Source organism: Idiotropiscis lumnitzeri, chromosome 1, assembly GCF_059441095.1.
Source record: "Idiotropiscis lumnitzeri isolate Australia: NSW breed Sydney's pygmy pipehorse chromosome 1, RoL_Ilum_1.0, whole genome shotgun sequence".
In the NCBI taxonomy this organism is placed as follows: Eukaryota; Metazoa; Chordata; class Actinopteri; order Syngnathiformes; family Syngnathidae; genus Idiotropiscis; species Idiotropiscis lumnitzeri.
The window spans coordinates 36,860,799-36,879,887 of record NC_142391.1 but is presented as its reverse complement, the minus strand read 5'-3'; the positions used below and the strand labels follow the sequence as shown (position 1 = coordinate 36,879,887).

Below are 19,089 nucleotides of genomic sequence, written 5' to 3'. Positions count from 1 at the left end.
GATACAAAATACTCTATTGTAGGTGGCACTGGTCTTTCAAGTTTCAATAGAACAGGCTTATTGCGATTTATTGTGACGTTTCAATTCAAAAATGGAGACAAGATGGCACCATGCAGCATATACGTGAGCTTTGCTACAGGAGGAAGCTTATAGAGCACTATTGCGAACCTACAAGGGGCCATTTTGATATCTCAACCTCTTCTGAAAGCAATGCACTTTTTTAGACCACTTATAAAACACTGGTAGATAGTTTCTGCTTTGTTGATGAATATTGTGCGTCTGTCATTTAAGACTAAATCTTAACCACAGCTACGGCGTTCACATTTGGTGTATCGCACCATACGTTATGGATACGAGGTAGCACTCATGCGTCTTGTTTAAATCTGTAAACCATAAAATTCGCGAGAATGTTATATATCCATATGCCTCGTAGATACGGGGAGGGCTTGTGATATTGCTTTTATCTAAAGCTCTTATTGCCACGATGGCCGAGTGGTCTAAGGCGCCGCGTTCCGGACCCAGTCTCCCCAGGAGGCCTGGGTTCGAATCTCGTGGCTGCCAGGATGGCCGAGTGGTCTAAGGCGCCGCGTTCAGGACCCAGTCTCCCCAGGAGGCCTGGGTTTGAATCTCGAATTTCCCCATTGTGGGACTAATAAAGGCATTATTATTATTATTATTGGATTATGAACATTAAAATGGATGGCATGATTAAAAACGGCATTAATGTGCTTGAGCTCAACTGTCAGCACAGTGAGCATCGCAGGACTACATCCTTCCCCCAAAGCCACGACAGTCATCACAAAAAAGCTGGCTCCTGCTCCAAGTTTTAGCTCACTACAACACATTTTAAGACTTAAGACGCAAACATTCATTGCTTAAAACTCCTAACATACTAATTTCATAGTGCTTTTTTACACACCTGATATTTTCCAAGATATGATCATATGATATCCATATCTATTTTTTCTTCATTTTAGTATTTATGGTTGTTTGAATACTAGCAGCCATTTATTTTAAGACTTTCCACGCTCCTAATATCGTCCACACGAACACAGATACACAACCAAAGAGCTTCTTTTGCACACTCGCGTGATTCTCACCCTACCTGTAAAGTAGAACTGTCCAGCCAGGAAATGCATTTATGGGCACATTGTATGTGGACGTGCACCTTTTTGAGTGCCATATCTCAACGTCTTTAAAGATACCTGTGTACGTGCGGACTTATAGCCTACCACCTAGAAGCCCAGATCTTGATATTCATTTGGGCTGCTCTTTAAGTTGGTGTTCCCTGAGAGCACCAGTAAAAGTAGCCGTCCACACGTGCAGTGCTGTTCCAGCAGAAAGGGTAAGGAAGAAGAGGAAGGCCACTTGGAAGCCGAACCAATCCACCACACCCCCGGCCAAAGCGCTGAACAGGAGCTTTCCCAACACTTCCAGAGTTGACAGGAAACTGTAGTGGGTTGCCTAACACAGTGTTGGGTAAAGATAAGAGAAACATTTATGCAATGAGTAAGGATCGGCGAAATACATGCATCGTCGGGGCTTGAGTGAATTGTTACATCCCCAGCCATTGTTGTAATCTAGTAAAGACACATGTACAGACACTGTCGGTGAGCACATATGGGACTGGTGCTCCTGCCCTGCCCCAGTCGCATGCCAGTCCGAATCAGCCGAATCGGCCGGTGGCAGTCTGCGGCAGTGAAATGACTCAAAACGTGCAATATGATGTTTCACCTTCAAGAGGCACTGGATCTTGATACAGCATCCTCAGCACGGAAGAGAAAGGATGCGTAAGTGTTTGGGAGAATACGGCCGCTAACAGGTCTGTCAGGGAATGTCCTCGTTTCAAGGTTGCCCCACCCAAGGTGCGCACATGTCATGAAGGTGCGTAAGTGACACCCTTTGAAGAGAGAATCTGCGTAGCCATAAAAGTGCGTAGCAGTGTGGCTTTTCAGGCCTAAGGACATGGGAGAATATGCTCCATAATGAAAAAGCTTATGAATAACTTATTACAAAGTCGTTTTTAAGTGTAATTGTATGATTTTCAGTATATCTGTACGTGCTCAACAGCTTTTCCTGCTTTTCTTTATTCTTTATTTTGTACATATGACAGCTCAGGTTGCTTATTTTTAACCATTTCAACATTTTAATCATTTTTAATTTTGTGGCATTTTAATTTTGAAAAAAATAAAACAATTTGGCAGATATTGACTAGCATACATTGGTATTTCTTACTTGTTGATCCACAACAAGATTTTATTTTATTTATTTAATTATTTGTAATTTTGGGTCATTTAAGAGGCCTTTCTACACTTTTCTAGACTGCCACTTTGAAACGCTTTTTTTTTAATAAAGGGAAATAAATTGCAATTTTTTTTCTATCCGACTCATTGAATAATTGAAAAAATAATTGGCATATTAATTGATTATGGAAAGAATTGTTAATTGTAGTCCTAATGCACACGCACAACACACAGTTGTCAATAGCGAATGGCAAATGTGACATTTCAAGTTGTTAGTAAGGTGATTACCAAACATTACAAAAGGAGCAACAATGAATGAAAAAGCACCAAGGAAGGAGAGTGAGATCATGGCCTGCGATGATGGATGGAAGCCAACTAAGAAGAGGATCCAATCTAGGCCTTGAGGCTTTCAAGATGGAGTGCGGATGTAAGATATTACCTAATCTCTCGTAGCTTTCCCTTTCTTCCCAAGAGCGCCGCATTTAGCAGGTAACTACAGCACAACCCTTGTAATGGCAGAATGCCAATAAACATCTTCAATATATCCCAGAAGACACATGAAAATGTTCCGCATGTAAATATGGATATTATTTGATTGTCATTTTAAAACACCTCTGCGTTCCATCCGTCGCCACTTAATCACTGCAAAGGACATCATGACGGAAATGACTTGGGATGAGTGACCGTGGTGAATTTGAAAGTGACCAAGCACACCGTGGAGTCCATGTGACCACATCTAAGTGGCGTTCCTTTATTCCAAGCAACTTGTATCACAGATTTGGTTTCTTTCTCCTGGGGATCGTTAACAAGCACTCACGCTATTGGCTTTCAGTTACTGGATAGCTCTACCTTCAATAACACTCACATACTGTACTTCCGTCTGCACAGACTACGAACGGGTTCCCTTTACACACATGTACACACACACACGAACGCGCACATGCTCGGTCATGAGAACATTTTAAATGCAATGTGGTTGAGATCACTGAAACTTTTGGTTGATTCTCTAGGCTATTTGCTGCAGTAATAAAACAAACCTTATGTCAGCAACAGAGGCTGTGATTTTCTTGGCCCCTTTTAATTTCGCCTCTCTTCTGCACTTTAAGCATGCGGGCAATTAAAATGATAATTTGTCACCTTGAGATTGACTGAGTGAATGGCTGCGCCGTGACAACGATCACCTCCAGGCAATGATGGCCCAGTTACGACGGGGACAAAAGGAGTTATGTCAAAGACGAGACGACGAAAGAGAAGCGGGAAAAGTCAGAATGGAAAAGAGAGCACTTAAAGGACCCTGAGAATGACAAAGAAATAGTGAGGTGGTTTGAGGGGGACTCTTCCAAGGAGGAGGGGGACAAAAACAGAACGGGTGGGGAGGGTCAAAGAGGAAGGAAATACTGAATAGAAAGTGGGTCTGCTAAGACGATTTGAAATTTTCCAGGTGAAAACAACTGATGAGAAGTGACAGGACGAGTGGATGAAGAGGGCTAGACGGTTTTTCGGTGAGCTGCTGTTAACCAGCAATTGCCTGACTATCTCCCTTTTAGTTGTTACGGGGAGTCACCTCACATCCCCAAACAGCACAATTAAACCGATGTCTGGCAAAGCGCAAAGAAATAAAAGACAAATTAAATTGTCGACATAAGATGACCTCACACAATCAGGAGTCCAATTGTTGCTTATCAGCAGTTTGAGCTCCCACATTAAACTATGACTCTTACCTGAATGCTCTCCTCGGCCCTCTGAGTGCAATGCATCATGGTAGTGAAAGTGAGCGTGGTGATCAGCCCACCCAGGAAATGCTGAACGCTCATACTCAAGATGGCCATACCTGAAGGAGAAAACATTTACATTGGTGCAAAGCAACTACAGAAAGATCATCTTTAGCCCGCCAGCGCTTGCTACGACACCTCTCGTCAAACTCAAAGCATGCTGCTGAAAAGTATTTTCTCACTACCGACGCCCGCCCCCCATTTGTCCCCAAAACACATGTAGTGTATTCTCTGAGGGAAAGCGCAGAGAGGTGTCGGTGAGAAGCACAGAGGAACCACAGAGCTGATCTGTCACTGCTCCTGCGAACGCTGAATTATTCACTCAAGCTGCCAGAGTTTGTGCACAATAAGACTCTTCAATCACACACACACACACACACACACAACGATCAGACTGGAGCCGTGGAAGTAGAAGGTTATCATGTAATATTGAAAATTCCGAAACTGAATGTTTTTCTCTTTTCTTTTATTTCTGGTTCCATTTTCCCTGATATTTTTTGCTTTGCCTTTAAAGAGAAGGGGGGGGGGCTTCAATTGAGTCTGAGAGGCTGAAATGGGGAACAGACAACCGACGGAGAAGAGTGGCGCTCATCTGATTCCCAAATGCTTTGAGACGAGCAGCGCAACTCAATAACGTGTCATTCAGGCAATAAGGACTGAATGGCGCTCTGGAGACAGAAAACCAACCTCTTTTGAATAATTTATAGGACTTTTAGTTTGCGCTATACTTGCAATCAGCTTTAGAATGATTGTCCTTTAGACACCTGATTCCGAACATATTTTTGACACTGTGTCCGCTTAAATGGAATAAGAATGAACAGTAGTATTAAAGAAAATTATCTTCAACTATGGACTAAAATAAACTTGAATTCACTTGAGAAACAATTTATCTATGTTGTTCCATCATCGCTTTTTTTTATTTGAGTCTGTGCGCTCAGCTGTGAGTTTAGATGCACATTTGGTCATTGTTACGATTACTTTCTGTTTAATGCTTCTCTCATTTATTGGCAGATTTAGTTGATGTCAACTTGGAAACCAAAGTTAGAAGGATAAGTGGGCCAAGTGCAGTCCGGCAGTCAAATGCGGTCACTACACTGATGCAAAATTGGAGAGACTATGGACCACCATGAAAAACAAAATCACTGCGTACCACAGGAACACACACAACAGGGATTGCTCACCAGCACCGCTAAACAATATGATTGAGCGAGCGGGATGAACAAGTGGCATGGTCGCTAGAAGCAGACATGATGAGAAGGGAATGTGACGGATAATAGTTACATATAAGGTGAGTACATTTGGTGACGACTGGTTTTCAAATTAAAGTAAAAAATAACAACCTTAACAAAAACTTGAAATTACAGACTTTTTCCTTTATTTGTCATTTTCTTTTTGAAACTATATCAGGACAAATACGGTGCATTTAACAGCCTGGGGGAATCCTCTTTTATTAGTAAGTGTGACGTAAATTGTAAATGCATCCAAACTTCAAGTGCAATGTGATGTTTCACCTTCACAGGGCGCGTGATTTAAAATTTAACTTCAGAAGTGAGTAATCAGAGAAAAAGTGCTTAAGTCAATACGTAGAACGCTCTACCTGACAGGGCATCTGGAACGAAGGTGTGTAAATGACAGATTCAAGTGGATGGGAGAATCAGCTCAACCATAAAATACAAAGCGATGCGGCTTTCCACTCTTATGCTCATATAATATTATTATTATTATTCAGCTACAGTGATAATATTACTCAGCTATAATTGCCAGAGCGGAGAGTTTGTATTATCTACTGTGGGTGTGTATTACAGTAGTGCAGAACAGCAAAGCATTGATAATTTGGAGGCCTGTTTTAACATCCGAGTGTTATTATTTTTGTAAAGGCAGACTCTTGTGTTGATGTTTTTGTCGCCAAATATAATCTAGAGTGGAGAAAAAAAATCTGAAAAATTTGACAGAATTTCAATAAATGTCTCACCTTTTATGAGTGGCGATGGTTCCAGCACAGTGAGTAAGGAGCTCTGGAAGACCATACTGATTGTCCGCAAGACAAAAACACGTCGCATCAGCGCGCCGATGCTATGGACAGAGAAATAAATGACACAGAGATCAGAATTGTATTTATTTTTTTGCTTTCTCTTGACAGACAGTGACAAGATATTCTCAATTTCTCCTCATTCTCTCCACATACACACGGGCCTGCACATGCACACGCAAACACACCCCCACACACACACGCACACGGGTGCTTAAGTAAACAAGTCCCCAGACACTAATTGATTCGCTGTTAGAGCAAGAAAATCATCCCCCTGTGGTTTTGGTTCATGACGTAATCAATAAGCTAACGAGAATCCCAGCATGGTGAAGATAATTAATCACTGTTAATAAACACACACAAACACACATGCACATGAACCCACACTGTTTTTTGACATCAAGGATTAACAGTGCCAATCACTCAGGGGATACCTGCCACTCAAAGAGACAGCGTGTGTGTTAACATGCGATTGTGTGTAAAAACAGTTGAGATGTAAGAGAGAGAAAAAAAAACACAAGATATGAGCAAATATCGTTTTATGCGGATAAGATAAAAATAAAAAGTATCGCCTGTCAGACCTCACTTGCAGTTCAATCATTTATTGCATTTTGGAAAGAAATGTTTTACTATAACCAAAATGTATCCACTAGGTTGTATGCATTCTAATGTAGTTGCAGAATGCTTCATTTAGGTTAACATTTATCTGAAAGTGGAACTAATCTTACTCCCAGATGGGCCCTATCTTAGAAGACAGGTGCCACCTTTTTTTTTTTTGTTACCGTAAATTTTAGATTGCTTCCTAATCGGCTATAATTCCATTTCACGTCATAATCACGGAGTCAGTGGCTCTGACCACACACATTTGCAATCACAAATATTAAATGAGATTTACATTTTGCAATTATCTGTGACAACCTTTATTGGAGCAGATTGGAGAAGAAAAACACTCCACATCACAGGATAATTACTCAGGAGAATAATTAATAGAGAGCCAAGAATTAAAACTCTTAAATTTGGCCTCATTGTTGGTAAATGTGTAGACCGTTTAAACCTGAGGGGGGCAAACTTTTTGATTGGCGGGCCACAATGAGTTCTAAAATTTGACAGGGGGGCCGGACCAGGAGCAGATGGATGGAGTGTTTCGGTCACATCACCTCAAAGGAGAAAAAAAATACATAAAATTTTAAATGAAAGTGAACAAAAGTATTACAACCATATATATATATATATATATATATATATATATATATATATATATATATATATATGTCTTTGAAAAACCACAGTATTTAGAAAATAAAACATCAACAAGGTTTATTAATTTAATTTTTTTTCAAGTTTTTAATGGGCCGCATGTGGCCCCCGGGCCGTAGTTTGCCCACCCCTGGTTTAAGCAGTAAGCAAATAGAAAATGATGAAAGGCAGCAATGGATTTAACAAAATATCGGTCCCCACAAAAGTCACATTGAAAGTTGAAAACAGTCTGGTTCCGTTTGCACAGCCAATGTGATAGACTAATCAAAAAGTCTAACACCTTTCTATCTGTAAATTCAACCATTGTGTGTGCACACCCTGAAGAGATTGTGTGTATATTTGCGCATGAACGCATATGTTTGTGTGTGTAATTGATTTGCTGCTCATGCTGATCTCACACCACAAAACAGACACAGGGGGGTTCCCGGAGTTCTCCAACAGGCTATGTTTGCTTAAATTACTCAACATACTGAGCAAGTACACGTGCATACATACGCACTCAAAATAAAAGAGAAACGGGCAGCATGCACCACAGTTGTCTAAACACACCCAAAAAAAAAAAATCATAAAGAAAGAACAAAGTAAAAGCGGAATGACAAAGAGGGAAAAGAAAAATCCAGATGTATGCAAAACATTTGTACATTGGTTGTGGTAATATGAAACAATATTATGAGATTAAAACCAACTGTATAATTCCCCAATAAATGTGTTTCATGTAAAAGGCGGCGTGTGGACTTGTTCGTCACATGCAATACAGACGCGCTTTGTGGTATGCTAGCGGAGATGATAAGAAGCGACACATTTGCTGATCAAGGCTACCTGAACTGAGCAAGCAGCAAGCCTCCGAGTGACGAGCCACAGATGGAGAAGCCCATGGCGATGACGCCGTTCCAGAAGCCCAGCTCCCTGGCGGTCATGTGATGATCCAGCAGAAACAAGGGAAACATGGTGACTGCACCCTGCTCGCCTGGACACAAGGTCATTTGGGGTGAGGCGTGGTGGATTTGAACTCAGCTGACCACCAAATAAATACTGTGCATCTTTAATGTATCATGTGCCGTAGCTTTCTGACTCTCCACGTGATCTTCCCTGCTTTTAAAAAATAAACATGCCTATTGTGTCATCTTTATAGACATGAAAATGCAGCTGATCAGCTTGGAACCAATGATGATTAAAAAAAAGTGAAGCAGACGGTGAAGCTAATTCTTTTCTGTTATTTCAGATCTAATAAGCACGTCTCAACATTTCAATATGTTTGAAGTACACAGTGAACATGTAAAACGACTTGTTAAAGAACAATCAGTCAGTTGCGATGGGAATGTTATTCCAAGTTGTTAAAGCTGAAAGACTGAACAAAACAAGAGATGATGACTACAGCATCACATACAGCAAACCGGCATGCGGTGCACCTCGGCCTATTCCTGGAAAGTGTCAATAATAGATGCCTGACAAGAAAAAGAATACCCTCAGTCACTATCAAACAGAGGCCTAGCACTTTTCCTAATGCACAAAAAGGAAAACACAACAAAAACACCAGAACTTCCAAGATGAAGCAGACATCACACAGACCTTTCAGTCAAAATAAAAAGTTTCTGTCAGTCAGGCAGTCACACTTCTGTGTGGTGTTGAGTGTGGGGGTAATGTTCTGCTGAACATTACAGTAAAATATTCAGTGGTGCCGACGACACGCCATTATTATATTAATGGAGACTGACTTCAGAAAGACAGTGGGACCAAGGAGCTGCGTGAGTGACAGCTTGGCTCCCAGGTTGCTGTCAAAGACGCACAACACAACCAACGAGTCGCTCACTCAGTCAGCCAGGAGACAAACAAAAATAGAGAAAGAGGGAGAGAGACACATGAAACAGACTGCACGGGGAGAAAAAAAAAAATATCTGAGACGCTCCCAATGATCGGGAGTGCAGGAACAGAGTGTGAGTGTCACTGCTTTAACAGTGGTGTGACAAACCAACAGAAAGAAAGGTGGAGAAGGAAATTTGGATTTGTTGTGCTGGTAAGGTAACATGTGTCTTTCTTCCATGTCTGTCACTCATGTTTCCCTGCTGGCAGTTTACATAGTCACTGTATATACATTTAAAAATATAATAATTGGCTCATAAAAAGCATTTGTACTGTTACTGCACTAGGCTGCAGTTGAGCGTATTTTGAATGTGGGAAAAAAAATCGGCAAAGTCCTAATCAACATTGTGGAGTGTCGGATTAACTTCAAAGTCAATCCATGAATTTTCTGAAGTGCTCATTTGGGAAAAAGATCATGTGCTGCTTGTTATTCTAACTCTTAGGTGGAGTTGATTCCACAATATAATAATATGACAAAATAGAAGTATGAATAAAGTTTTTGGGGATATTTAGCCTAATAGGCATTTTTATGTTTCCATTTTTAATGAAGTGGCTGATTTCTTCTTGATTTATAGAGTGAGAAATAATAATAATTAAAAAAAAAAAGGCAAGATGAGACGTGGCACACATGGGTGGGACAAATTCTTTCAGTAATCAATTTGCTCACACCACGTGAACATACAGCCAAAGTGATCCTTAATGGGCTTGTTTATCCTCACTGTGTTACAACTTTTGCTCACATTTCAGAGAAATGCACGGATTTTATTTCTTGGAGTGGGAATTTGGTTACATAAAACAAATGTGCTAAAAAAAATCGAATTCAGGAAGTACACGGTTGTTTTTTCATCTCATTCCAATATTGATCACTCTAAGTGATAAGTAGCAGTTGTAGCCATGATGCCAGGGTTGTTTACATATGCTCCTCTGCATGTTCGCCTGTTGTTGAGCTCTGTGCTCGGAGCTTCCACAGACCCGCATTCAACTAATTATTTCTTTAAAAGATGGGTGTTGGGGGGTGTGCATAAAAACTCAACCTCGCTGATTATCTCATTCTATTAATATTCTCAAAGCAACAATTGTCCATTTCTGCAGGGATTTCATTAGATGCGCAAAGATTAAACAGAGCAGAGGCGAACGAAAAGGGGGAAAGAGCAGAATCAACGAGGAGACGACAAAAATAGAGTAGCAGGAAAAAGATTGAAAAGTAAAGAAATAAACCAAGAGAAAGTCATTCACACAGTGAATGAGATGAAAGAAACAATAGGAACAAAAGATGAGTATAGGTGGGAGGCGACAAGAGAAGCTGATAGAAAGTAGGAAATGACAATCATGATGCATTTATTTCCCCAAAATGTGAGTAAAGTATGACGTGAGAGAAAGGAGAGCAGTCAGAGATAGAGACAGTTAAGTGGCGGTGGGGGTTGGGGTTGGGGGGGGCACAACAAAACAGACATTGTTACGAGGTTAGTGAGGAGGAAACAGAGGAGGATGTCAGGCTCAAAGAAACTGTACAGTTTGTGTTTACATTCGAGACAGATGCCACAAAAAATACATTGAGAGCGACAAATCTATTTAATATTAAGAGGCGACCTGACACACACGCGCACACACGCAAGAAAGCGGATATATTGAGATGGTTTGTCCAAGTGACATTTATCTCAATAGTCAGACTGCGTTTTGTGTCTTGAGGCTTGTGGCTTATTGAAACTCTAATTGGCGCTTAATCCTATTGACACCATTGGCTACAATCTAACACATGTATAACTCAACTCAGTCGCACTGAGAGGCAGTTACAAATACGCATTTCAGAATGAGCTGTGTATCTCACGATGTGGCTGGTGAGTGTATGCAGCTGTGGCACAAGGGACAGGCAAAATGCGCCATTAGTCCATTGAGTGTGGAGATTTTTGATGATTATTGAATTACAAAGAATTTAAGTGTAAAAAAAAAAATACCTGTTTGGAAATACAATTAATACTAACAATAGCAACAAAAATAAATAAGTATACAATAATTGATTTAAAAAAGAATAAATAGCAATTATTGTTAATTCATGGTAATTTGGTGACTTTCCCCCATTTTGTAATTACTCGATGGAGGCTACACCACATGTTAGTCTAAAATTTCATCGACTTTTTACAGCAAGGCATCGAACAAATTCACAACCATGCTAAACTAGACTTGGCACAAAAATGTAAATTTTTACACCGAGCACAGTCTAGTTGCTGTGACCAAACCGTCAGGTGCGTCGGGAGGGAGGCAGCTCCGTGCACCGAAACGACCAGTAAGGCGGTCCCAAACACGCTAGACGAGACTTGCCCCGGCACCGGCCCGTTATTTTCCCGAGCGTATGGGCAACAGTCTGCCAACCGTCTAAAGTGGCATTTAACCGAAAAACATCTGTGCTTGGTGTACCTGCTCGAATAACAGACAGGATTTTATAACATGTGACATGTTGAGCCCCTGTTTGCCCCCTGCAGTTTATTTTGAGAGCACAGTCAATACTAATTCACCACTGATCAAACCAGAAAAAGAACAGTTTTATAACACATAAATGGTGCATTCAGGAGGGGGTGTGCTTCCTGTGATTAGTTCGATCGGTGTTCATAACAGAAATTAGCATCCGAGAGCATGTGTTCATCACAAAGCTGCGATTACTCTGCGAGTATTACAAAATCAACTCTAAAAGTCAACCATGAAGGTTCATAAGAATACAAATATTAATGAGGCAATGCTTTGACTAGCATCCAGAATATTGCAAATTTCATTCTAATATCATAAGACTAAGAATATTTTTCGATATGTACACATCATTCACATTTGTTTTTTTATAAGTGACGTAATTTTGCCACTCTACGAGACAAATATGGACAGAGGCAACATTACCATGTGATTCTCATCCAAAATATTTCATTTTCATTCTAATATTTTCATAGAATTATTATCACATTGTTGTATTGGAGGCTAACCGGCTGACATTTTTAATCATTTTGTTTGTTCTTGAAATTGTTTTCACATGAAAATGGCAAGTAGCACTAAAATATTTTGGGTCATGCCTTTGTGTAAAAAAGTTTTGTGTACACATGGTTAAATGTGTGCAATGTGCATTGTTGAAATGGTTTGATTTATTGAAAGACTATTAAATATATTATAAGACTCATGGAGGTGATTACAAAATGCAACCAACTTGGTTAACAGGTAGTATTACGCAGCAAAACATTTAAGATTCCTAATTCCCTCACCGTGTTAAGTGACAAGAGTTCAGAAAGTAGCAAAACATGCCACTTTACATTCTTGCTGAAAACTGTCATCCTCCAAACCCACTTCATTTGTAGGAAGTGAGATTGAAATTTTTTTTTCTTCTAAGCTGAGACAACAAATATATTTGTAGAGCACAAAAAAATTCATTATCAGTCATCGGTATCGGTTTGGTGAAGCAGACAGTCATTGGTTATCCTGGAAAAAAGTTACCGTGCTTCCCTTCTAAAACACTGACAATTTGCTTGCACAAGTGACCACACCCTCATAACTGACACTCTGGCCATGTTGCCAATTAACCAGTCACATTCAAACTCATGTTTTAAAAGGGGAGTCAGCACGCACCTGCCACAATTTAACATATCTCTAATTAACCCCAGACAAAGTTCACTTTCCTGATGTTTGGGGGATTCACATTTTATACAACAAGCCAACATTCATACTGAGCAGTGACAGCATCAGTGGGATCTCATTGCTCAAATCAGTCAGGAGAACTGTGCAAAATAATTTTCAAAGCATTAAATACACATTTTAACACAATAAGAACGAAGGGCTGGGCGATTAACCGAAAATTTACCGTTACCGAAATTTATTAGAATGACCGACATCATTTTGCCCATGTCGGTAAATTCGGTGTCTAAAAAAAAAAAATGAAAAAGGAAAGTCTTTTCTGTCTGCGGCAATGTTCATGCCTCTTTAAGTCTGCTCCAGCGCATGTAGTCACGTGACTCAGGCGCTGTCGAAGAATGTAAACACAAGACGCGTTCGTAGCTGGCGATTCAAATTCAGAAGCGGCTGACACGGCTAAAGACGAAGTAACGTTAGTTGAAATTGGTCTTGTCGCGCTTGTCCCAAAAAGAAATTCGACATCTGTCGTTTGGAAATGTTTTGGGTTCCATAAAGACGATGTTTGCGCAAAAGAACATGAACTACAAAGTGCGTCGTAAGCACCTGAAACAGCGCGTCCAACCTTTTCTTTTTCACCACCCACAACACAACCATGCTGTTGACTTGGAGCTTGTGCTAAAAGTTCAAAGTGAGAAGCAAGGTTGGACAAGTGACAACAGCCCACTAACGGAGGCGAAACCATACGAGAGAACGTCTCAGTGGTGGACGGGATAGCCTAGCACATAGCTAAAGATAGAGCTCCTGAAGTTACAGTGGAGCGCACAGGATTTAAACGCCTCAGGAACGTAGCCGACAAGAGGTACGAAAATATTTGCCGCAAACAGCACTTCCCGATATGGACAACATCGGGACGGGAGCGGAGACATGTCGAGCATTTTGCATCCACATCCGACTTGTGGTCGAGTCGCAACATGCATCCCTGTTTGAGCCTGAAATGTGCAGTACATAGACGACAAGTGGCGACTGCGCACCGGAGTGGTACAAACAAACAAAAGAATCCTTAAGTAAATATTAGGGCGAACATACTCCAAAGGGGATGATATCAAATCGGCCAGGGAGATCACAGATCTGCAAAGCGGGCACTTGGAAACCACCTTCCACCAAGATCAAACGCATCTGTGTGTGACCTAATGTGAAAAAGTATGCATTGCTTTTGTTACCACTGGAACTGAAAAATGAATTGATAACAATAAACACTTTTAGTCAATATTGGATATTTAAGAAAACTGCTAAAATGTTTATATAGTGCTGCAAACCAAAGTTACCTAAGACCAAAATGAAGATAAAAGACATTGCGTAGATATAAATACAAGACAGATTTCATTTTCAATTTCAGGAAAAAAAAATATGTTGTGAGGGAGGCCCTGATGAACAAGGCAGTGCCTCATTTTTGTGGCCAACACAATTAATGACCACCACTCAAGCATTAATTGAATTGTCCTTTTCTTGTGTCACTAAGATAAACCAATTTTTATTCTTTACAATATGGCCACGGAAATCAGGATGACAAGCACCCACATGGTATGTTTCTACGTTACCAAATGTGTTCATTCCTATGCTCGTGTTGTTCTGCCCTCTCAGGGCACCATGTGGTGCTTGTTCATTAATTCATCCCTTCCATCAGTCTCCCGTCCCTGCAAGTCCTATTCCCCTTTGGAAAATATCCTCTATCGCCATAAGTTCCTCTCCTCCCCCACAACCGTCCTCGAGTCTACTAATACATGTCTGTGGAAACAGCCCAGTGTGGACGGTAATACAGATTTGACGCCATTGCTGGGAAGATTTGACCTCTTCATTCTGACCACAAATGTAACTCGGGGGGGCGGGGGGGGGGCGGTATGTGGCATGTCGACATTAGTGTCACAACGTGAAAGCTGGAGCCTACCCCAGCAGACTTCAGGCAAGGAACGGTGAACACAATGAACAGGTGGCCACTCAATGGCAGAGTCACATACAGACAAACAAGCATTCAGTAACATTCACTTTTATGAACATTTTAGAGTCTGCGATTAACCTAACATGCTTGTTATGGGGATGTGGCGGGAAGCTATCGTAATAAAAGTAAAAAATTGTGTGTTCTGACAATGGTTAGCTTTAAATAAACGTGAGCACATACACTGAGGTCAAAACATGTTTAGAAGCAGGTTGACTCATCGCTCTGTAGTTTTTGTGACTACAGCACTCTGAAATTATTTTTGCAGGTCTAGGTATACCGGATATGAAAATATTTTCTGATATGATTTATTTTCCCTAAATCAGTCTTCTTGCCAATTCCGAGAGGCAGAGTTGCTATCCACTGATGTTTCACAGAATTGCAGCAGCATTCACATTAGGGTTTTCTTTAGTACATTCTGGCAGATTTGGAAACATCAAGCATTAAGCTGTCCAGTAATAAAAAATCAAGTTAATTCAGCACCCCATGCTGGGAGGTTAGAATCATTAACATTTGAGGTGGTCATATAAAAAATGAGCATCTTATATCTGATTTTTGTGTTTTCCTGGTTGTTTCGTGCCCTCATCTTGCACCGTGCTAGTGCCAACATTTGCACGGCATGGCTGCAGTTACTGTTTGCCGGGAGGTTCCACTTTAGAGTAGAGCTGCATTCAGTGCAATCAAACTCGAGAGTTCATTAAGCAGAGATGGAGAAAAGGGGCTTCAGGTCATATTTGTGTTTCAACAAAGACGATTGCGGGTGTGGGGGGGTGCGTCCAGACTGGGAGATCACTGGTCTCACACAAACATACGCCCACATCGCCTCAACAAAAAACAAAACAGTCTCCAACTGGAAATTACATTGGAAGATGGAGGCCTAAACCATTACAAAGCATTGATTGCTTTTACATTCAAAGATAAGAAAAAACAGGGTTACGTGTCAGAAAATGCAAACAAGTGATCTGGACGTCAATAAATCAGCAATGCAAAGTAGCAATGATGAAAACACCTAAATTAGAAGCGGCTGATTGCACCCTTGGGCTTGTGAGACAGCGAGAGTGCTGTGGGGTGGGGGTTTGCTCCCTAGACAGATTAGGGGCTCCAGCCAGCCTTCATATTCTGTCTAGTAGTGTCGTCTGTTGGGGCTCATCCGATTATGGAACACTCTCTCAAAAACACACATACGACTTCAAAACAAAAGGCCTATGCATTCTCACACATGTATATGTGAATGCTATGCAAATAGGCAAAGACAATTACATTTCCACCACCCACATGCAAACACACATAAGAATGAAGCGCTTTTCCCTTTCAGTTTACTAATGCCATAAAACAAAGAAACTGTAATCCTTCCATAATCCCCCATTGCTTCCAAACTTATACTCTTTCACCCACACACACTCACTGAAATGATCATAAACAACTTTTTTTATTTTCTTTCCCCCCAGAACTATGTTGTTGGCAAACCCCTGCAAGCACTTACACATAAAGTACTGCTTTACCTTGAGAATATATTTTCTTGATTTAAACATCTACTATCTACATCCTACTGCAAACTCTAGGCCAGTGTGGCGGATTCTTTTCACCCATTACTTAACAAACGGCTGCTGTGACTTACCGACAGTCACGTTTCATACACACGCCAACAGCGACATCTAGCGGTGAGTTTGAACCCCACATACCGACCGGAGCCATCGAAAGTACAATATGGGCCATACATATTTGGCCTTAAAATTCAAAAAGTCAAAAATGTAGATAAATTTGTGTGACACACTTTTTGGTTGCTGAAAATAAATAGAACTAGTTAATTTACAAACCTTTGAAATGCATTTTGATGAAAGCAACGTACACTATCAAAAATATATTGGACTGTGTCCTTTATATTGACTTATGTTCTTCTTTGGTACGCAAATACAGATGCCTACACGGATACTTTCAGAGAAGAATTTATCTATACAAATGTCATAGTAGTACGGACCAGTGTGTTATATTTGCATGTCAACTGTCAATTAGAAACACCTCTCTGTCTGACGCATTGCATATTTAGAATCAGATTCAGAAAAAATGCAAGAACAGACAACTGGGATGAGCTCCAGTACGCCCACTATGAAAGAGGGAATGGATGGATGGATGGATCAACAAATTGACAAATGTATGCCTAGGTGACAATGTCAATCAAATGTAAGCACAATTAGGATGATTATATTCATCTACATTATTTTTATCACAGACTACACTGTAGTTCTTGGTTTCCTTATGATTGTGAAACCATATAAGGGACCGTATTTTACGGACTATAAGTCACACTTTTTTAATTGATATGTATGTTTTTTTCTACCTCATTATGCATTTTTGGGCTGGTTCGATTTGTACTCCGGAGCGACTTGTAGTTTGAAAAATATAGTATGTACAAAAGACCATGAGCTACAGTGTATGTGTTTGTTGAGACATCAGACTCACCCAGTTTGTATGTGAGTACATAGAGGACGGTCCAAGCCGTGCCTGGGACAGCCAGCAGCTTTCTCCACACCTTCCATGGCATCAAAGCATCAACTCCCTGTCCTGCTTTTCTGCTGCCATCAGCCTGTTGGCCCTTCACAGGTTCCTCATCCAACACTGGAGCCCCCCACACAAACAGGGCCACGCCTGCATACACGAACGTCAGCAGCATAAACATCCAGCTCCAGCCGGCCACGTCAATCACAGCCAGCAGCCCGCCTCCAGCGAACACCGATCCGGCTTTATAGCCCACAACCTGAGCTGTGTTACCCAGCCCAAGCTCCCCACGACCTTTCAACAGCCCCACTGCCGCTCCATCCACTGCAATATCTTGAACAGAGGCCAGGGTATTCATGGCTAGCAGGGTTCCTGCTACTCCCCAGATGTGCATCTCTGGAGCCAGAGCAGAACTGGTGAGACATGTCAGTGCCAGTCCAGAGACTGTTGCCACCAGCCAACGCCGCTTGGTGCCAATCTTGTCCACCAAAGGGGCCCAAAGCACCTTGAGAACCCATGGGAAATAAAGGATTTTGGTAAAGCCAATGCGCGTCAGGGAATGGCCAGCTCCACGCAGGTAGACGGGAAGCAGGGAAGACTGGAGGCCGTATGGGATGCCCTGGACAAAGTACAGCAGGCCCAAGAAGACTAGTTTGTCATTCATGATCTTGCTCCCAACGTGCAGTGGTCCATTGGTCAGGTTGTTGTCATTGTTTTGGGTACGGAGGAGATGGAAAGGCCGACTCGAATGACCTGAAATAGCAAAAGTGACATTCAAAATTAATGACGCAAACATTTTCATTGAGCCATGCTGCAGTCCTCAAGATAGTCGGACACTCGAGTCAACCATAGCCCGGGTCATTAGATTATTGCTTACGTTAGCCACATAAACCATGCGTGCAATGCAGCAAGTGAAATATTGATGCCAGGTTAAGTCCCTTCATTCAAATCAAGTTTAGTCCATGCTGGAATTTTTGTTCGCTTGCGCTAACTTGTTAAAACCTTCTGTGGCATTTACTCAGCTACATTTAGCTAGCATTCTGACATGCTCCGTCCGCTAAGCGAATTGATTTAAAACACACGCATCACCCTTGCGAACTCTTCTGGGCGTTTCTTTGTTAGTTAGTTTGCTACGTATCTGACAGTAGCTCAATCCCAACAAATAGTGACAACATAAAAGTTGTTCCGGGTAGCGATCTCACCGTTGCCCTCTCTCCCTGCTCGTAATGTTTACATTGGAGCGAGGCGAGGTTGCCAGGCAGGGGAATTATAATCCCCCTTCTGATTTCAAAGGACGAAGGCTGTTGATCAAATCTGGCAACCCGGATACTTATAAAAAGGTATAGCAAAATGATTTGATGTGAATTAGCAGTTGCTTCTCCAGCCTTACAAGATGAATTCAGTCACTACTAAATAAACTAAATCATTTTATCATGTTGTCAAACTTAGAGTTGCACTTTATAGCTCACTTCTTAAAATTAACATTTGCAAACTTGATTTTTTTATATGACCTCAGCTTCCCCCTTTACTTAATTATACATCTTTTAATATTACAGCATTATTACGAACTATTTCGTTTTCAAATGATTTATTTTCCTGTGTCTCAAACTGTGTACTAATTTATTTGTTGTCTTCACCATTATTTCCATTAGCCTTTTGGTCTCATTTTGGTGTGATGGGTTCCTGCCTTGTATCGGTCAATGTCTGAGCATGACTATTACAGGGTTTTTATGTACGCTAATCTGCCTGTCAAAGCACTTCGTAAACAAGCTTTTTGTTACAATGTTTTTTTTTAACTCCAAAAAGTTGTGTTGATATAGTATTTTGTTATAT

At 41.0% G+C, this 19,089-nt stretch overlaps 1 protein-coding gene across 3 annotated transcripts; it reads right to left on the bottom strand.

Moving 5' to 3' along the window:
- Positions 1 to 679: 679 nt before the first annotated feature.
- slc33a2 (solute carrier family 33 member 2) lies at positions 680 to 18,507 on the bottom strand. 3 transcript variants are annotated; one of them, XM_088298929.1, is made up of 6 exons: positions 18,459 to 18,507; positions 17,221 to 18,009; positions 8,121 to 8,268; positions 5,988 to 6,088; positions 3,965 to 4,074; positions 680 to 1,464 (listed from the first exon to the last, which is right to left on the bottom strand). In XM_088298929.1, the coding sequence occupies exons 2-6, from the start codon at positions 17,918 to 17,920 to the stop codon at positions 1,258 to 1,260; spliced, it is 1,266 nt and encodes a 421-aa protein (XP_088155055.1). In that variant the 5' UTR covers positions 17,921 to 18,009; positions 18,459 to 18,507; the 3' UTR covers positions 680 to 1,257. The 3 variants fall into 3 exon arrangements, with proteins under 3 accessions (XP_088155055.1, XP_088155037.1, XP_088155045.1); XM_088298911.1 differs by having other exon boundaries at positions 18,134 to 18,489; XM_088298919.1 differs by having other exon boundaries at positions 18,346 to 18,489.
- Positions 18,508 to 19,089: the final 582 nt, after the last annotated feature.

Excerpts from the sequence above, each read along its gene's own strand:
- slc33a2 (XM_088298929.1), bottom strand. The coding sequence starts at position 17,920 with ATGAATGACAAACTAGTCTTCTTGGGCCTGCTGTACTTTGTCCAGGGC. Across the intron at positions 8,269-17,220 it reads TGTACTCACATACAAACTGG|GCGAGCAGGGTGCAGTCACC; the intron begins GTGAGTCTGATG and ends CCTTGTGTCCAG. Across the intron at positions 1,465-3,964 it reads GGGCCGAGGAGAGCATTCAG|GCAACCCACTACAGTTTCCT; the intron begins GTAAGAGTCATA and ends ACACTGTGTTAG.